Consider the following 21,818-nt stretch of genomic DNA (forward strand, 5'->3'; position numbering starts at 1 on the left):
TTCTACTAGAACTAGGGACTGAAGTGCTGCTGATACTTCTGTGGTTTCTGTTTTTTCTGAATGCTTCAATATTAGCGGAGCTGTTAAAAGCTCCACCCTTCCAGTTAAATTAATTTTTTTTTGCTTCCTTATAATTCTAATGCTTGGTGATGCACAGGAATAATTTGTAAGCCCAAAGTCTTTACAACAAAAAAGATTCTCTTTAATTAGAGGCTATTTTTTCCATTGAATACGTAACATTTTGCATTCTTCTCAGGCCCAGCTAAGCACCATGAAATCTCCTCCAAGGTTCATAACAAGATTCAGAGGCATGTGTCTTGGGAGTCATGAGCTGACATGGAGCTTTGAGAAATGTAGCTTTTTGTATGGAGGATGTGCAGGAAGTAGCAGGAATTTTCACTGCAAATAACCTAAAGCACAAGGAGACTACATCCCTGTCTGCAGAGGGTTTTTTGTCAATTCATTCCACAATTAATTCTACTAAAGTAATTTTCTTCCATTACACTTTCAAGTTACAATATTCAGAGTGTCCAGGGAGCCTGGAGATATCTATATCCATTATAAATTTTTTAGAGGATGATAGAGAGGTATTAAAGGATTGTGGTTTCAGTTTCCCATTACCGCTGCCCAATGCAAGATATGCACTCTTGGTCAAGTGTGAAGAAAACAGACACAGGGCTTCCATTCACATCTCAGCCTCATCTAGTCCCTCACAGCTACTACGGACAAAAGTTGATGTAAATGAGAATGATGGATTTGGTATATGGATATTGGGGGGAAAAGCAATTTCTGATTTAAGGAAGCATTCCTATTTCTTGAATAAATTCATTTCCTCTCAATCTGAGTAACTCACATTTAGATTGTTGCATATTAAATATATATTTAAAATCAGCAAAAACTAATTTATGAAATAGTAAATACAGTCACTTTTCTCCAGATATGTACACAGCTAAATTAAGAACCAGAACAAATAATTATATCAGATCTTAATACAGGTCTTTTGCACTGTACAATATGATCCCCAACTGTTTATTGAAAGCACTCATTTTTTTTTTAAGTAGTAACAGGACTACAAACATCCATGGATCAGCTGCAGAAAGAGAGATTATAATATACGTAAAGAGTAAATTACATGAGTAAATACAAGGTGGTTTTGAAGATTCAGAGTTGGTTACAATATGAAATTCAAGTGCAATTGATTGTTGAAAAATCAATTGTTTTTGTTACTGTTTCCTGATAATGTGATTAACTTTTTTTTTTTTTTTTGGTTTTTTTTTCTTCACGAGGAGCACTAGTCCAGAACCACATTTTGCATATAGGATGTAAGAAAGAATTTTTAAAAGTCTGCAGTGCCTTACATGAATAAAACAGGGATATATGCAGGTGGCAGAGTACAAAATGACAGAATCAGTCAGCAAGACAAGCAATGGACTTTGCATTTAGTAGAGATTTTTCTGTAGACTCTATGCAGAAGTGGATCTTTCTGTAGCACAAGGAAGAATCCGATGAACATGAGAAGTGTGAATTAAAGCAGGAATGTGCTACTGAATGGGAAATTCAGAAAAAAAAAGTCATGGGGGAAAAAAAGAGAAGCTGCATAGAATAGTTTTCATGGGAAGTGACTGGTGAAAAGAGAACAGCCTTAAAGCAAAGGAGCATCTGAGATGGAATAATCTATTTCTGATTAAGGGTTTTGAGTCCAAGGACACCAGTGGAAATCTAAGTAAGATTCAACAGGGACCAAGATGTACTGCCTTTACCAGCTTTGATATTGTCTTTGTGTTATTCTTATGGGAAGTCAAAGGCAAGGGAAGGGGAGATAATGGAAACATGCTAACAATGCAGCACTTGAAAACAGGCTTGGTAAGACCAGTGGGCTACTGTGCCAGTGCTGAGTAGAATCTAAATTTAGGGATGCATGTGAGTTACTGGGCATAGTGTCATGTGAATACTGCCTGGATACTGGGGGAGGACATGTTTTAAGAGTTATTCTCCGTATTGCTCTAGATGCTCCATATTCTTAAGGAAACATTGACTTTGGAAGGAATTGTCAGTTCATCCCATCCCCTGTGAGAAAGGTAAGGAGGGCAGGAAAATATAGCCACTGATACTTTCTTGTGGAGAGGCATAACAAACACTAACTAGTGGGACTGAATGCCAGAGGTTTTGGGATGCTTTGGTTCAGGTAAGCCTTCTAAAGTTCAGATACTTATACAAGGCTTACATTTGTCTAAAATGTTTGTCTACATTTGCATTTGTCTAAAACCCTGTTGTCAGGAAATCTCAGGAGAAAAGCTCTTGTGAGAGGTTTTGGATATTGCCTGGCTTTGTGAAATACTACAGTAGTTTTTCTTGCCTACTGATTCTGGTACTGGCAGAAATAAGGAGCAAAACAAGTGTGTGTATATTCACCTACACACAAAACAACAAAACAAACTTTTACCTTTTCCTGAGAAGTCATAATTCAAACTGAACACAATAACTTCATTCCAGGTACAACTTCATTGCATTATTCCCAAAGCATCTCTGCACACCTTAAGCTCTCACCAGCCTGATTTTAAAAGACCATTCATGAACCCTTTTTGTTTTAATTTGTGACAGAAATCCTTACCATCCTGAGCTCAGTTAAAGTTTCTGCTATTGATTTCAGTAGGACCTGGATATCTTTTTAAATACGAAAATAACTCATTACCTTTCAGATTTTCATGACATTTCTTTCCCCTTTACATGTTGCTTAGGGTAGAGACTGACAATGATTGGTCAGGTGCAGTTTTTGATTTTAAGCTATTTCACATACATTCACAAAATGAGGCCCATTTAGGGTTAAAAGTATTTTGGAGGAGTTAAAAAAGAGGCAAGGAAATATTTACGCTTAGTTTAGGATGTCATGGAAACTCATACTTTTACAATTAAATCTAAATTGCAAGTAAAAACTGACCTCAGTCGTCATTTTGAAAATCCTCTCTGCGGTAAAAACATCCTTGTTAGTTCAATTATTTTCTCCATGTGAAACAATTCTTTCTGTCTCAGTCAAACTACTGAAAAGTCAATAAAGATCAAAGAAATCTAATCAGAATCTAAAGTTCTCAGAGTTGTTTCTTCCACACACATACGTATATATGTGCGCATGCACACAGACACTCTAATTTATGAGTGCCTTGGCCAGTATTAAGTGCATTTTTTGCAAAGCTGTATTCAAACTGCACCATTTTATTTCAGCAGAATAATGCAATATGATTTGTTCTCATATTCAGCAAGTGAAAAACTAATGGGGCCCACAGGTCAGTGAAGATATAATACACGGCAAAGTTCTATGCTATCCAGGCAGTCTCCAACCTGATTTTGCTTTTTAAGAGTGCTTCACTGTTTTCATAACTGAATCCAAAAGACTATTTGGCAGGTTTGAAGATTGCTTATGGAGATATTTCTGAAGTCTGTAGAAAGTATGTAATAGCAATGTCATGCTTGAAATTCCTGGTGCTTTCATGTGACCCACATAAGTGTTTCTCATTTCTTCCTGTAGTGATTATAGACTTCTTTTTCACGGCTCTGTTGAATTAAGCACCAAAACTGTTCATTAATAGCATGAGACCATATGTTGCCCTCACTAAACAACACAGTGGGGAGCAAAGGAGTACAAATACCAGTATAATGAAACCAGAATATGCATGCCAAGGGAAAAAAGAGAGGGCATGCCAGCTTCCATGACAAGACCAGTAACAGAAATTGCATAGGACAATGGTCAATGGCAAATATGAAAATATTATTATGATGAAGAATTAAATTTCCAGGAGAACACTGACTTCTTATAGTACAACCTTCCACAGCAAGAACCAAACTAACACAGCTAAGTCAGCAGGGTTAGCCTTCTCCCTTCTTAAGATTGATATTCCTACTAGGCAACACGAATCAACAGCAGTACCAACTGTGTTACCGGTGCTGGGAAATATTTTGATGATATTTTTTATGGGTCACATTTTTCAGTCTTCTGCAAGAATATCTCTTTTCTTCCAAAAGAAATATTTAATTTCTGCCCTTGCAAGTCCAGAGAATCTTAATCCAAGTAAGTATTAACCATTCACAGGTGCAACATATACAAAAGATTATTACTTTTCTGCAGGAGTTAAAAAAATAAATTAAAAGTTAAAATGATCTTCAAAGTTATTTGATATCATTTTATTGGGTAGATTTTGGTGAATATTTATTTTTAAATGTATAATATAATATTCAAAATTGGATTAATAGTAATGAGGAAACAGTTATATGCTTAATCAAAATATACATATCCTTGCATATAATTTTTCTACATTCTGATAAGCTTTTTTCACAATTTCTGTTTCATTTTTTTTTGTTTTATGTTAGAATAAAACTAGTACAGTAGAACCTCATGTCCTTAAGTAAAATGTCAAGGGTTTTCTGAAACAGTGAAGATTTAGGCTTTTTTCACTTTAGTTAAATCATTAGAGTTTACCATTTAAATTTCTGAATCATGAAATAACTCATTTTGAAACCTTGTGCATATTATTTCAAAGATTTTACTGTCTTCAGTTCAGACTCAGGAAGATGTAGGGCTGATATTTCTCAAAATACCTTTGGTTTTATGCTGTATATACAGCATTCTGTTATAGCTTCCTAAACTGTTTCTTCCAATAAAGTAAATTAAAACCCAGCACGTTGTATTATGATATTTCTAACAAGAAAAAAATATTCTTCTTTGGATTAAAAATTATCAGAAAATAGATTGTCATCCACAAATCATGGCAGCATTATTAATAATGTTCTAAATTTATAGAAAACCTAAACATTTTGCATTTTAAAAGGTTTCTGTTGTATCTTGAATCTTTCACTAGAAGAATTTTTTCAAAGGATAATTGATTTTATAGTACAAAAGGAAAATAAGTTTTTTTATAGAACATTCTCTGTACAAAAGAGAAGGCTGTTGACAGACCTTACAGAGGCAGATTGAATTGTACAAGATTTATACACTTCCATACATCAAGGGAGTTTTGTCAAAATTTGTATTGGCTTTAGTGATTTAGACACTCTTGGTTGTATCCCCTAATGTTAAATTCATGAACTGAGTTATAGAACAGAAATTCTTCTTAAGGTAGTCATATAGTGTACATTCTATACAGCAACAAAGATAGATGCAGATTTCTATTTCAGCATCAATTTAGCCTCCACGGGAATTTTTGAGGAAGTTAAACATATTTCACAGCAACTCACTTTACTAGGTTCTGCAAAATATATAATTAGAGCATTCAAATGGTGATGGTTTTTTTTCCCTCAGAGATCCTCCAAAGGCATTACAGAGATTTTAATTTTTTTTTTACCTCATTTAATATCATAAATACCAGCAACATGACAAAGAACAGCCAGCATACTTCATCACGATCCATTAAGTGATCAGAATCGTTATGTTAATGAGTCTTCTGTGGTAAATGCTCTCCCACTCAAAGATACATACATAGATTTCTAGGACAACACAACGTGGAAAATCATACTCATATAAAATGGTGTTCAAAGGTCTTTTTTTTTCTGTGAAACAATGCTCTTTAAAGTTTTACAAAGCATACTGTCTTTTTGAGATTATACATAATACACATTAAGATGCCTTCTGCTATGAGAAGGATTTTGATACAGGCATCTCATAATGGTGCTGTGATTTTGTGAGAAAGCAGACATGCTATTCTGGAACAATTAATATGAAGCCTTACTAATAACTACCTAAGCCTCTGAGCTTAGTTTTGGCATTTCTTGTCTAACTGCAACATCTTCCTGAGAGATTACCCTGCCATGTCAGAGAGCATTACATGTAAAGACTATCAGGAAGGAGAGTCCTTCTTGGGTGAATGGGGAAATGGAGGAAACTAAAAGCTTGTGAGATTAACAGAAATGTCAAGACCTGAGAGAGATTCACACAGAATCAGTGTATGCTGCAGGACCCGTTTAGGATGTCAGTGGATACCAAAGTACAATGAAGCTAGATGTAGAAGAGGTGGAGAGGATGACAATCAAGGAAGAAGCATATTAAAGTCAAAGCTCAAGTAGCCATGGAGAATAGATCTCTTCAGATTATAGCCAGCACCAGTGTCCTCCCTAGATGGCAGCATCAGTGTGTTGGCCAAGCTGAGCATGTTGCTTCCATGTCCTTGTGAAAGAGTCAAAGCTAAGATATTTAAAATAAGTTATTTTACTTCATGATTTGCCAGACAAGGTTTCCAAGCTCGGAACACAAGCAAAAGTTATGTATCAATGTCTTCCTCTTCACAAATTCCCTTACCCTGGTTCTCTTGCTTACTGTTACAGGATCTTTTGTTATTCTCTTCTACTTGTGATCTGAAACTTCAAGCTCTTTATTGAACTTTCAGTGTAAGATCTCAAAATATCAGTTCTTTTTGAAAAGAGACAAATCACCATGAGATAGGAGAATAATAATAAATTCTTTTACGTTCTGACCTAATGAGTACAATGCATTTTGCTTTCTGAGCAAAAAGTATCAGAAAAGTATTCAGATGCACACACATCAATGCAATTTATTGCATACTATTAGAATATGAGATTATCTTACATAATTATCCCTTTTCCAAAAGTTTACTGTAGAGGTGAAGGAAAAGAAAATGGCAATGACAAGGACAGAAAGGTTGAGATTTAACACATGATACCAATATGTTAGTTTTTTAAGACCTTACAAATTCAGCAGAGCAGAGTTTCTACTGGGAATTGGATATTATCCAGTAAAAGCTTCAATTTGAAACTATCAAATAATCTAAAACTGTTAGACATACCTGGCACATACACTGCCACTATTTCTACCTTATCAGAAACCAAGAATGGTCCAAGATTACCTAAGAAGATACTGGCAAAGCAGGACAATAATGAAAATATATCAATCTAGAAAAAGAGTAAAATCTTTTCAGCCTTTACCAGCTGCATGGGTTTGTGTCTAGTATCTGAATATCACTGAGTTGGAAAGCCTAGGATATAAATAGATCGGTTTTATAAATTTTCTGTGTGACATCTGTTCTGTTACTTCCTACAGTTTTACCTTTTTTTCAGAGCTTGTTGCCTCTGTCAAGGGCTGGGCCAATCTTTCAATGTTATATGAAGTATATTTCTCAATTAATGAATGTTTGTACATGTTCCCTATTCCGATAACTTATGATACTATCTTCAATTTTATGATAAGAATATTTGTTTCAATCTGTGTTTTCATAAGGGATCAGTGATATTTAGTGATGTAGTAATTAAGAATTCACAGACAGATGTCTCTTGAACTATTTGAGGTATTCAAATTTCTCTGCCTACGCTTCTTTTTCACTTCTGAAATTGTGACATATATTCCTATAAACTACTTAATTATTTTCCCCAGGGCTGAAATAAAGTTTCAAGGTTTAGGGTTCCTAAAGACACTGTGGCAGTATATGGATATATATATGTGTGGAAACCACACACGTATATATGGAAACCACAGAATAGCACAGTATAACAGCTTTTCACAGCAGCATTTTGCAAGTAATTCTTCCTTCTTAATTTCCTCCAAAACTCTTGCATGAACAGTACTATATACTGGAAACTGTCCTTGAGTCTTAATAGTTGTACGATTCTGAGCAGATAATCTGCCCCCCAATTTGTTTGCCAAATGGGTGTCTAATTTACATTCACAATTACCTCAATTGCATGCATAAATGAGCTAATGAAACACACAAATGTGTAATTGGTCATAAATAGTCATTTCCATGTGCAATTTCAGTAATTGCATGCTCCTCATGATTTTCAAAATCAAGAACTTAATGTTAATTTGATGCTAGTTCATGTTGTATAACAGTTATATTTAAAGATTAAGTTTATCACTTAGCAAATGTAGCAGACTTTTTCTATTATGTCTTTTTCCTATTATGGTTAATTGGTGGATAAAAGTGTTTAACATTACAGGGACTTCTTTTTGCTGATAAGCAAGGTTCAAACATTTCTCTAAAATAAGCAAGGCTGCAAATCTATTTATATACTATATTGTGTAGCAATAACCACAGTTTCATATTCCTTTAAACAGTATGTTATAACAAAAGATTAATTGAGATTTTGAGAAAAGAGATAATTAGATGTGTAACAATTTTCATCCAAATGTTCTGATCATCAATAATCACATTACAAAAATATCTAATTAATTTAACTCTTTCTTTTAGTCATAGGTCCTGACAAAATTTCACTCTTTTTTATTTTTTTTTTCCAAATGCAGGCAAATCTTGCAGCTTTTGTTACTTATTCTTCTGCCACTCCATCTGTCTTTCTCCTTGATTGCAATTGCTTTCAGGATGATATAAACTAAGACCTCTGTGAGGGAGATTAGTGAGTGCCATGGTGTGACTGAATGATTCTGAAGTGTTATATGAAAACTACTATATAATTACATGAAAAGACTTGTATGTTTTGTAGTGTTAAATTGTATGATGCAGAGATAATAAACGCATATTGCAGTTGTAGTTTGAAGTGATTGGACATATGCATATTTCGACCAGTTTATCAATATGATTAGATTGTAAACAATGTAATTCAATTGCAGGGATATTTGTCTTTCTGTGATTGTAACAATAGGAATATGGTTGATAAATGCTGAAATACGATGTTGGTTATTGCAGATAATACACAAAAACATTACTGAATAACAATAGCTGAAAGAGTAATCCCAAGTATATTAAGAGGATCATGTTGATTACTGTTTACAGTTAGATGATGACTTATGGTTGAACACCACCTAAGGCATTTTACGGATTGAGCCTTGATCCTGTAATCTATTTCCTCAGGAAATCCCCTGAGCCATCTGTGGGACTGCTATAAGGAATACTTAGGTCTTGTCATGTAAATATGATTGTGTCATTCATGTCCCAGGCTTAATAATTTTTGTAATATAGATTATATTTATAAACAAAATCCATCAGAATAGAGAGTCAAATCAATGAGTAGAAGCTAATAAAGGAAGAGAAAATTTTCAAACTTGCCTTCAATAGTTGCTGGTTTCTTTCTTGGACTATGTTCTAGAAGAAGAGGAGGTGGTACCATTTCCTTATGTCCTGCACATGAGTATAGAAGTTAAGAAGCATAGAAAATGTATTCACTGACAGGTTGAACAGATTTATTGGGAGGCTGAGCTCCCTTCAAAATTGTTCATGTTTAAAATATTACACTGTGCATGAAAGCTATTATCTTCGAGACACAATAGGATGGAAATGTATTTCTCAACAAACAAAGTAATTATTTTTAAGAGACACATTTTAAATCAATGAAGTCCAAGTGACTCAAGCGTATGCTGAAATGCTTATGGTTCTATTTTTCTTCATTAGACTAAAAAATTCTGAAGAATAATACCTTGATAATAAGGTTACATATTCACAATGCCTCTTCTACAGTAAAACCTTATTTTCTTCTGTCAAACAAATGATCTTCAGTTGCTCCCTCAAGTCCACTTATTATGAACTTCTTGAAACACCAGTAAAAATTATTATGCTTCTCATCCTTAAAGATTAGTCTTAATTGGCCTATACCAATCAGGTCATGCACTGTAAATACTTATGAGATTCTGATTTCAGCTGCTGACTGAAATACCTCAAGTCATTTAGAGGATTACACTGTACTGTCTCATGGTATTGAATCGGAACTTTCTATACTGTCTTAGCCAAAGTGCAAATACCATGCTTTACCTACAGTATTTTTCACTGCATTCGCGCACAGATTCAGGAATGGATCTATTGCACTCATATTACTTATGCTTCTTTTCTGGTTTGAAATTCCTATTTGCAATCTCCTTATTTCCTCTTAATTTCTATCTCTTGACATTTATGCTCAGTACCTATCATGTCATTGTCATTTGGAAAGCACAATTTGTTGTGATCTGTGAAATAAAATTCAGTAGTTAAACATAATATTGATTCGGTCATATGCACCAGTATACATTCACTGCAGCAGAGTCCACATGCAATCAGGCTACTAAATCTCAGCTCCAGCTTCCGATCAGAAACTCAAAGCCATGCCTCATGCTTGGTCTTAGACTCAGAAGAGAAATTAAGTTCTTAATGAACCTTGGAAAATTCAGTATCATACTTACCCCTCATTTTAAGAAAGCATATGTACTCATGGGGAATGTGTGAGAAAGTATCATCTTGAAGAGAGCAGAGGGATTTGAGCACCATGTTCTTAATGCTATTGCATCTCATCAGCATATGTACAACTGCAGGCAAATAACTTGCAAGAATATAGTTTAGTTCATCAAGTGATTTGTACAAAATATCACACACAGAGCCAAACTCAGCCCATACATCTGAATCATGGCAGAATGTCAACACATTGAAAAAATCAATATATTGAAGGCACTGTGCAACAAATAGTAAAATTCTTAGGTTTTACACATATTTCCTGTCTCGGCTACAATCACAAGTGGATATTGACCAATCTGATCACAGAATGACTCTAGTCTTAAAAGGAATGGTAGGCAAACTTCAGAAATCATCTTGAAGTTGCAAACTGAGCTAATGAGATGCTGAATACCATTTGTTGTCAATCATAATAGAGAAGTTATGACCATAATTCTGTTAACATACAAAAACTTCATTAATTGACTTCACAGTTCACAGTGGAAACAAAAATAATCTAAGGAATAATGTAAAATGGATGAATAATCTTACTCTTTTGGCATTTTGATTAAACTCCTAGACTAAAATTTACTACTTTTTCTCCCCTTCTTTTCTTTGTTTTTTGGCTAAACTAAGATTGCTTATTATTGGAAAAGTGCTAAATTTTATAACTTGAACTAATTGTTTTGTGTGAAAGATGATAAAGGGCAGTGGCTCACAATGTTGAGTAGATCACTAATGAAGAAGGATAGCCAATAATTTGGACTGCAGTGTGGTATCTACTGTGTGGGGCAATGATCTAACACATCTAGGTCAAAGTATAGGCTGGCCCCACTATCTTCCTGTTCTTAGCCATAGCAACAGTTTTCTAATGATTTCACTAGTGTTAGTTAGCATAACGGCAGTGCGATACCACTTATTACTAATGACTTGTCAAGTTCTATTTTATAGTTTTACAAGCTTTAAGAAAATAATTTATTTCATGCAAATTGACCACATGATCCACTATAAGAGTGTTTTAAGCACCAAAAGCTTAAGCTTCACAGATCAAAAACTATCCCCTAGGCCAGAATGTTTGTTCTGAGCAGGTTTCCATCCACTCTGATAAAAAGCTTTAATATTTCCATGTGCTACTAGATGCCTCTCTATTCACTTTGATGGGTATGAAAGGATAGTAGCTGAATAAATATTTTATCCATTCTTTTGATGGAATATGTTAAAGAGGATATCCTAAGTAGGATTTCTTTTCTCTTCCTTCTCTCAGTAAGCTACAAGGCACTGGTGTTTTTCTGTACTATAGAGAACTTAGAAATAGAAATGTGGAATTGGTCTCAGCAGATCAGACCATTAGGATTAATGGTGTCTACTATCTTGACTCCAGCAGTGGCCAGTTGGACACATATCCATGATGTAAATGAGAGTAAGCCGGGATGTTTTTAATGATCTCACTAGACAATCAGATTACTCCGTGAATCATGACAAATCATTATCCAGATTACCACTATTATTATTGGAAGTACAGTTATCTCATTTCTTTAAAAATGCAGACACAAAAGAACACTGAAATTTAGTGTCTGCATATTTATTTCATTCTCATTTCACATGTAATCTTTATTTTTCTATTATGAGATAAGCCAAAAAGCTTCATTTGAGTTTTGATTTTTTTTTAATTAGTGTTTGATTTCTCAAATAAAAGTAACTGCAAATGTAAAAATGTGCATGCATTTCTATGCCTAATCTGTCCATCCAGTTTTGCTACAGATACTTCCTTCACATCTGGTATTATACACAACTATCTATCTGACAACAAATAATGAACGATGGACACCAAAACAGTGAAATGTTTTGGCTTTAAGCTCATGGGAATGTGCTTGCCAAGAGAAAAATTGTCATGTTAAGACTTGAATAGCTTCCTCCAGTGCCTGAAAGCAAAGAAATATGCTGCAAAGATGAGTTTAAGGTTTAAAACACTAGATGGTAACATGAATGCTTCACTGAAATAAGCTACAGTCCTCAAGCTATGTGAAACTTCTGTCATCAGTGTCTATTAAATTACCTGAGATGTTACAAATTAATTCTGACTTTGTTTATGAATATTTTAGATTTTGTATTACATGATAAAGAATACAAGACAAACTTTAATTACTATACTTATCTCAAGCTAGGAAGTGCCTTTCTACATGTGTCAAACTGTCATGTCCGAGCATTGAGGCTAAATTGATTTCTTATGATAAGAGCAAATCATGGGGGTTTTCTTTCTTCCCTGATCTGTCCAGTTCAATTTGTCTGTAGTGACCTTAATTGACATAAAGTCTCTAAATTTATTATTAGTAGTAGTAGTAGCATTACTAGCGCTACTAAAGGCATTGTAGATATCTGAATATTTCAATTGAATATGAGGAAAATTAATGTCACCACAGAAAGCATTGTGAGGAGGAAACACCGTTCCTATGACTGAACTTCCTCATATGCATATACCTGTTACCTGAGCAGTGGGAATCCTATAGCCCAACAGTACCAACACTTTCTTACAGTGTCTATCTGCACAGAAAAAATGTCTTCAGATAAATTTAATTTTGTCCAGATATGACATCTTTCTGTAATGATAGTAGAAAATTGAAATAAAAATTGAAATAGAAGTAAAGTAAGTGTACTCTTTGTGGAGAACTTTGTTGTGAAACACAAATTTAAATCAAGCATTTGATGAAGCTTGGAACAAGATATGGATCAGCAGAATGAGATAAGACTAATGAATCTGCTTTCAGAAGATTGAAAGCTTAATGGAGTCCCATTGTTCTGTCCTGACTTCCAGTTTTGATGTGTAAGTTGCTTGAAGATAAAGATGAGTCTCTTCCTTGTCATCAGTCATTACTCTTCAGATGTTAGACAGTCACTATTCTGAGGAAGAGTTTCTTAGTATGTGTGCATGAAAAACTTTAAGCAAACTGATTTTTGTTAAGAAAGAATAGCTGAGGATCCAGAATACAGGTGCCTCAAATAGGCAATCTTTCTGAGCAACACACTGTAATACAATCGCTTTATGTACACTAGTAAGTTAAATGATACCAGGGAATGTTACTGGGCTCTGGAATTCAGATATACATACTATGCTACACTTTTTTGAGCAGTCTCTGACAACCTTAACATGTACCAAGCAGCTATGTTTCAAACAATTCATTGGCTCAATTCAGGAGTTAATAAGGGCCAGGAACCACTCCTAATAGACAGTTGGGATGCAGCTGGCCCATTTTGACCTTGAGGATGTATAAGAGATATGGATCATTCTATGATGGAAGGAATTCAAAGAACATGTGAGTTGAGTTTGATTTACTAAACTAGATGTAGCCCAGAAGTTTTAAAAGTGATAAGAAAATTATATAAAATGAAAAAAATAATTTAAACAGGATCTTAATGATGTATTTGGAACTCAATTTTTGGCAGTGACAGATGGAATTAATGGATTGTAAAGTGAGGCTTTTAAGGAGATCTATCTTAGTTCCCAACACATATTTCAGGTTTTCAATTCCTGTCAGGATCTGCCTCTTTATGAAATGGGCAGTTGCCCAACAGGCAGTGAAACTCTCATTTTACATGGGGTTGATATTACCTAAGGAAAAACACTGCAACAGTATATTCTATGAGTATCAGTAGCAATAAAATCCTTTAAATTTTCACGTTCAGTTACCCTGACTATCAGGCAGTTACTGTTATGATGCATAAGAAAAAAAGGAGAGATTTCATGGATTAAGTCCAATCTATCTGCATGCTTCACTTTAAAACAGAAGTCTGTGATTCTGTGATCCTACTTCAGTAGCATCTTTTGAGAATCTCTAGGGTCGGTGACTCCACCACCTCCCTGGCAGCCTGTTCGAGTGCTGAACAACCCTCTCGGTGAAAAAGTTATTCCTAACATCCAATCTAAACCTTCCCTGGCACAACTTGAGCCCATTTCCTCATATCCTATCATTCATTACTAGAGAGAAGAGATTGATCCCCACTTCCCTACAGCTCCCCTTCAGGCAGTTTTAGAGAATGGTCATATCTCCTCTCAGGAACAACCAGGAAGGAACAACCCCATGCACCAGTACAGGCTGCAGGTTGAACTGTTGAAGAATAGCTCAGCAGAGAGATACCTGTCAGTCCTGATTGATAATAGGCTAAATATGAGCCAGCAATGTGTTGTTGTGGCCAAGAAGGCCAATGGCATTCTGGGATGCATCAAGAAGAGTGTGGCCAGGAGGTCAAGGGAGGTTCTTCTCCCCCTCTACTGTGCCCTGGTGAGGCCTCATCTGGAGTACTGTGTCCAGTTCTGGGCTCCTCATCTCAAGAGGGACAGGGAAGTGCTGGAGAGAGTCCAGCGCAGGGCCATCAAGATGATCAAGGGTGTGTAACATCTTTCATATGAGGAAAGGCTGTGGGAACTGGGGCTGTTTAGTCTGGAGAAGAGGAGATCGAGGGAAGATCTCATTAACATTTATAAAACTCTAAAGGGTGGGACATCCCTCTTTTCTATAGTATCTAGCAACAGGACAAGGGGTAATGGGATGAAGCTGGAACACAAAAAGTTCCACTTAAACATAAGAAAAAACAATTTTACTGTGAGGGTGAGGGAGCAGTGGAACAGGCTGCCCAGAGGGGTTGTGGAGTCTCCTTCCTTGGAATTCTTCAAGACCTGCCTGGACATGTTCCTATGCGACCTGATCTAGGTGAACCTGCTTCTGCAGGGGGGTTGGACTAGATGATATGTAAAGGTCCCTTCCAACTCCTACCATTCTATGATTCTATGATTCAGCCTCCTCTGCTCTAGCCTAAACATCCCCAGCTTCTGCAGCTGGCACTCATAACAATTGTTCTGCAAACCCCTCACCAACTTCATTACACATCTCTGGACAGAGTCAAGCACCTCAATGTCCTTCTTACACTGAGCGGCCCAAAAGTAGACAGGGTATTTGACGTGTGGCCATACTAGTGCAAAGTACAAAGGGACAATCACTTCCTTATCCTCCTGGCCACTCTCTTCTTGATACATCCCAGGATACCATTAGCCTTCTTAGCCATGAGGGCATATTACTGGCTCACGGTCAGTTTATTTTCAACCAGCACTCCCAGGTCTCTCTCTGCAGAGTTGCTCTCCAACAGTTCGACCCCCAGCCTGTACTGGTGCCTGGGGTTGTTCCTCCCCCAGGTGCAGGACTTTGCATCTGTCCTTGTTGAATCTCATGAGGTTCCTCTCTGCTCAAGTCTCAAGCCAGTTGAAATGTCCCTGAATGGCAGCACAGCCTTCTGGGGAATCAGCCAGTCCTCCCAGTTTGGTGTCATCAGTGAACTTGCTAAGAGTGCACTCTGTCCCCTCATCCAAGTGGTTGATGAAGACATTGAACAAGACTGGCCCCAGAACCAATGCCTGTGGAATCTCACTGGCCATGGGTCTCCAACTCGATTCCATGCCATTGATCACTACCCTCTGGTCTCTATATTCCAGACAGTTCTCAATCCACCTCACTGTCCGCTCCTCCAATCCAAATTTCTTGAGCTTTCTGACAAGGATGTTATGGGAGACAGTGTCAAAAGCCTTGCTGAAGTCAAGGTAGATGACATCTGCTGCTCTCCCCTCCTCTAGCCAGCCAGTTATGCTCTTGTAGAAGGCTCTCAAGTTGGTTAAACAGGATTTCCCCTTGGTGAATCCATGTTGACTATCCTGATAACCCTCTTTTCCCTGTTTCTACCTCTCATAGGTGTCTGCTTTCTGCCTGAGTTGTCCCAGCAGATCCTTGCTCACCCATGGAGGCCTCCTGCCTCCTTCTCCTGCTTTCCTACATGTGGGGATACACTGATCCTGTGCTTGGAGAAAGTGGCGCTTGAAGACCAACCAGCTCTCTTAGGCACTTCTACCATCTAGGATCTTCTCCCATGAGATCCCTCCAGCAGGTCTGTGAAGAGGCCAATGTCAGCTTGCCTGAAATACAGGGTTACAATCCTGCTTGGTGTCCTGCTTCTTCCACATAGTATCTTTAACTCTATTATCTCATGGTAACTGCAGCTGAAGCTGCCTCCAACTTTCACATCCCCAACCAGACCCTCCTTATTTGTCAGCACTAAGTCCAGTAGCACACCCCTCTTTGTTGATTACTCAACCACCTGTGACAGGACGTTGTCATCAACATTCTGTAGGAACCTCCTGGACCACACACTCTTGATTGTGTGGCTTTGCCAGCAAATATCATGGAGGTTGAAGTCACCCATGAGGACCCAGGATTGTGATTGTGAGGCAACTCAGTTGTTTTTAAAAGACATCATCAGCTTCCTCCTCCTGATTGGGTTGCCTGTAGCCAATTCCTACAACAGCATCACCTACCTTTTTCTGCCCCTTGATTTTCACTCACAAGCACTCAACCTGCCCCTCATCCCCACCCAGGCAGAGCTCAATGCACATTAATTGCTCCCTCGTTTAGAGAGCAACTCCACCTCCTCACCTTGTTGGCCTATCTTTCCTAAAAAATAAAAAGCCCTCTGCGGATGTGCTCCAGTCATGGCAGCTGTCCCACCACATCTCAGTAACTGCAATGAGGTCATAGCCCTGCATCCACACCCACATCTCCAGTTCCTCCTGCTTATTCCCCAGTCTGCTCACATTGGTGTACAGACAATGTAGGGGCTTACTTAAACACACAGGTTTTCCTGGATGTATGCAAGAAGATCCTCCCTGATTTGTTACTCCTTCAGGGTGGTCAACCTTCTGTATCTCATCATGGTGTGTGGCTGAAAGGCACTTACCATTGCATTCCCTGCCCTGCTTTGTTTCCCTACTAGACAGGACAGCTTGTTTGTTGTTATTTCTCCCCCCACCACCCATGTCCTTCAGTTTAAAGCTCTCAATTGATAGTCTTCTACTTTTAATACATGGAGATTTGAGTTCATCATTTGTTTTTGATGATGCATTCTTATATATATATGTATATATACACACACACTTATAGCTATACAATATATACTATATTTATGCATGAACAAACCTGTGTGTACATAAGCATGCCCATATACACAAATATATATATATGTTTATTTAGTGATGTTTCAGAACAGAAAGTGCTTTTTCTAGCTCTACTTGATTTGGTAACTGAACAGGTGTGATATTCTTTTGGCACAGATTTCTGGAGGTTGCGTGAAAATGAGTTGGTTGGTACATTTTCACTCAGTCGCCAAATCTAATTAAAGTCACAGCTAGGAATTTGTTTGATTTTTTTTTTTTTTAAAAATTTTCCTGTGAATTTTTATTTCATCGAATGTAAGTATGCATAACAAGTGTACAAATTAGTCAGGCAAGGGGGACATGGGTACAGCTATGAGTGGAGTTTCTTTTTCTGTTTTAATCTACAGTTGATGCTCCTGATCCCAACTAGAAATGTATGCAATATACGGTGGTTGGTTGACAGAGTTGCAGTTAAATCCATTAATGAATTATTATGTGGAAATCATAGAATCTTAAGGGTTGGAAGAGACCTTGAAAGATCATCAAGTCCGAAGCCCCTGTCAGAGCAGGACTATCTAGAAGTAGGTCACACAGAAACTCATCCAGGTGGGTTTTGAATGTCCCCAGAGGAGGAGACTCAACAACCCATCTGGGCAGCCTGTTTCAGTGCTCTGTCACCCTCACAGTGAAGAAATTATTTCTTGTGGTTTTTTTGGAACCTCTTATGTTCCAGCTTATACAGCCTGCTTCCATCCTCTGACACCTGTCCTTTACGTATTTGTAAACATTAATGAGGTCACCCCTATGTCTCCTTTGAGCTAAAGAGCCCCAGCTCCATCAGCCTTTCATCATAAGGGAGATGCTTCACTCCATCATCTTGATGGCCCTGCACTGAACTCTCTCCAGCAGCTCCCTGTCCTTCTTGAACTGAGGGGCCCAGAACTGGACACAATATTCCAGATGCAGTCTCACGAGGGCAGAGTAGAGGGGGAGGAGAATATCTCTCAACCTACTGCCCACAGCCCTTCTAATACATACCAGCATGCCATTGGCCTTCTTGGCCACTGGGGCACATTGCTGGCTCATGCGCATCCTGCCGTCCACCAAGATCCCCAGGTCCTTTTCCCCTACACTTCTCTCAGTTTACTGGTACATGGGTTTATTCTTTCCCAGAGATGCAAGACTCTACACTTGCCCTTGCTGAATTTCATTAGATTTCTCCAGCCTGTCTAGATCTGACTGAATGGCAGCACAGCCTTCTGGTGTGTCAGCCACTCCCCCTAGTTTAGTACCATCAGCAAACTTGCTGACAATGCCCTCTGTTCCCTCATCAAGGTCATTAATGAATATAGTAAACAGTACTGGGCCCGACACTGAACCCTGAGGGAATCCACTTGACACAGGCCTCCAAACAGAACCTGCCCCATTGATCACCACTCTCTGCCTTCTTCCCTTCAATCAGTTAACAATCCACCTCACTGTCTGATCATCTAGCCCACACTTTCACAGTTTTGCCATGAGGATGCTGTGGGAGATGATGTCAGATGTTTTCCTGAAATCCAGATAAACCACATTCAGTGTGCTACTACCATCTATCCACCTGGTTACATCTTCATAAAAGGCTATCAGATTGGTCAAACGTGACTTCCCCTTGGTAAAGCCATGTTGACTGCTCCTAACGACCCTGTTGGCCTTTAAATGCCTGGAGACAGCACCCGAGAATAGTTGTTCCATCGCCATTCCAGGGATGGAGGTGAGGCTAATTGGTCTGTAGTTACCGATCTCCTTCTTCTTACCACTTTTGAAGACTGGAGTGACATTTGCTTTCCTCCAGTTCTCAGGCACCTCTCCTGTTCTCCATGACTTACTAAAGATGATGATGATGAGTGGTTTAGCAATGACTTCCACTAGCTCCCTCAGCAGTCATGGGTGCATCCCATCAGGGCCCATGGATTTATGTACATCCAGATTGCTCAACTGATCCTTAACCGAGTCTTCATCAATCAAACAAAACTCCTCCTTTAAACTGACTTCCTCTGGAAATGATGGGTTATTATAATTATTGGTATACACTGGAGTGTAAAAGCTAATTATAAAATGTAAAGACAGATTCAGCTTTCCTCTTTCTTTCCAAATAACTTTTAATACATTGGTGTCACATATAATAATCTCTAGCATAATTAACATGAATACCAGAAGTTGGTATAGATGCCTACTTTCCACAAAATGAAGTATCCACAGGAAAATAATTAAAACAGAGGAAAAGAACCACTGCAATGAAATACTTGCTGCTAACAATTAAACAGAATGTAGGGGACTGATAAATTGTTATGATGAAAGGTGATAGGACTTTATGATATGATAGAACGTGTCTATGTCATGGGATCAACTGTCATTAGCCCAACTACATTTCAGAAATACTCAGTGCTAAAATCAGAAAAACTGGGTAGACAGTATTGCAAGAATGTTAAAACTTTGTGTTGTCTTCAAGAAAAAGTGCATATGTCAGGTCTTGTTAAACAAAAACATCCTAGCACTGAAAAAAACAAATTACAGATACTACAATCTCTCATAGTTGAAGATGAAGAGGTGGTGATCAATGGCACAGAGTCAAGTTGGAGGCTTGTGGGCAGTGGAGTTCCACAGGGATAGATTCTGGGGCCAGTCTTGTTCAACATCTTCATCAACGACCTGGATGAGGGGACAGTGTACTCTCTCAGCAAATTCGCTGATGACACCAAACTGGGAGGACTGGCTGATTCCCCAGAAGGCTGTGCTGCCATTCAGGGACATCTCAACTGGCTTGAGAGTTGGGCAGAGAGGAACCTCATGAGAATCAACAAGGACAAGTGCAGAGTCCTGCATCTGGGAAGGAACAACCCCCTGCACCAGTACAGGCTGGGGGTCGAACTGCTGAAGAGCAACTCTGCAGAGAGAGACCTGGGAGTCCTGATTGATAATAAACTAAATATGAGCCAGCAATGTGCCCTCATGGCCAAGAAGGCAAATGGCATCCCAGGGATGCATCAAGAAGAGTGTGGCCAGCAGGTCAAGGGAGGTTCTTCTCCTCATCTACTCTGCCCTGGTGAGGCCCCATCTGGAGTACTGTGCTCCTCAGCTCAAGAGGGACAGGGAACTGCTGGAGAGAGTCCAGCACAAGGCCACCAAGATGATCAAGGGTATAGAACATCTTTCATACGAGGAAAGACTGTAGGAACTGGGGCTGTTAAGTCTGGAGAAGAGGAGACTGACGGGGGAGATCTTATTAACATTTATAAAAATCTAAAGGGTGAGTGTGAGGAGGTTGGGACATCCCTCTTTTCTATAGTAGATAGTAACAGGACAAGGGATAATGAGATGAAGCTAGAACACAAAAAGTGCCACTTAAACATAAGAAAAAATTATTTTACTGTGAGGGTGATGGAGCCCTGGCACAGGCTGCCCAGAGGGGTTGTGGAGTCTCCTTCCTTGGAGGTCTTCAAGACCCGCCTGTACATGTTGCTATGTGACCTGATCTAGGTGAACCTGCTTCTGCAGAGGGGTTGGACTAGATCATCTCTAAAGCTTCCTTCCAAACCTGACCATTCTATGATTCTATGATTCTATGAACTGAAGATAATGAATATATGACTGAATCGAAATAGCTGTGACCAGAAGCCAAGAAATTTTACACTTCTCTTCTTTTTGCCATTGTGAGAGAAATGTTAATGATTATTGTCTATGTTAAACACCTAAGAGAGTGAACATATAACCATTTTTTAAGATATAATTTAAACAATGCAGTTTGAAATTCAAGAGAAGAGAACCAGGAGATTTTATTAGATCATTTATCAGAAGTAGGCCCCAAAAGTCCAGAGATGCTGGCTACTTACTCCTGTTCCTCTCTCCTACTGACATGAATGAGACCTAAGTATTAGGTAAACATTAAGTATCTAATACATTTGAAAGTTAGACTTTGTGTAATTAAGAAACTCAGTGAGCTTTCTCTTTCTTCTAGAAGTGACACAGCTGTTCTATTTTTGGGAATTAAAAGATTATGACATAGTAAAAAAGAAATATTGCAATTTGAGACTAAAATTGACACGTCTTAAAACATATGGTGATTTAGATTTGATGCAATGCTTCTCAGCAGCTGTGGTTTCTATAGCAAGACAGAACACGTGGCCTGAACTGTTTCAGGCTGAAACAATTTCAACAAATGTTGCTTGATTTGCATAAAAGGTAGGAAGAATGATGAGAAATACTGTAACAAAAAAATCTAATACTGGAGATAATGATTTCTTTTAATCAACCACATTTCAGTAAATTCTGAGTCTTTCTTTCCATTCCCCTTATCTTTCCTATAAAGAGGTTATTTTTAGGACAAAGAGTCCTGGGATTCCCTGTCATGAGCACCCCAGGTGCTCACAGCCTTCTCTGTGATCTTTGGGAAACTGACAATTTACCACACCTTTCTATTCCATCTGTAAACAGATATAACAGAAATGTTCTAAAAAATAAAAATTGAAAGTTGAAAGCATACAGAAACTGAAAATTGCCAAGTTTAATCTTATGAAAGGAGACTGCGGCTTTGTTCCAATACTAAAATTAGTTAATCTTCTTTTGTTTGATACATTTGGACATGGAATACCCTCCTATTTATTCACAAAAATATTTCTTAATTTTCCCCATCCCTCACTCACAAAATGCTACAACAATGCTATTATTGCTCTTCCTACTTT

The 21,818-nt window shown here is 37.9% G+C and overlaps 1 protein-coding gene across 1 annotated transcript in view; it reads right to left on the bottom strand.

Annotated features, from left to right (window-relative positions):
- The window catches only part of TRDN (triadin), a 231,466-nt gene that overhangs the window by 115,179 nt on the left and 94,469 nt on the right, over positions 1–21,818 (bottom strand). Inside the window, 1 exon segment of the mRNA XM_061989612.1 lies at positions 9,000–9,071. Coding sequence (XP_061845596.1) covers positions 9,000–9,071 — 72 coding nt within the window.

This window comes from Colius striatus, chromosome 2 (genome assembly GCF_028858725.1).
Source record: "Colius striatus isolate bColStr4 chromosome 2, bColStr4.1.hap1, whole genome shotgun sequence".
In the NCBI taxonomy this organism is placed as follows: Eukaryota; Metazoa; Chordata; class Aves; order Coliiformes; family Coliidae; genus Colius; species Colius striatus.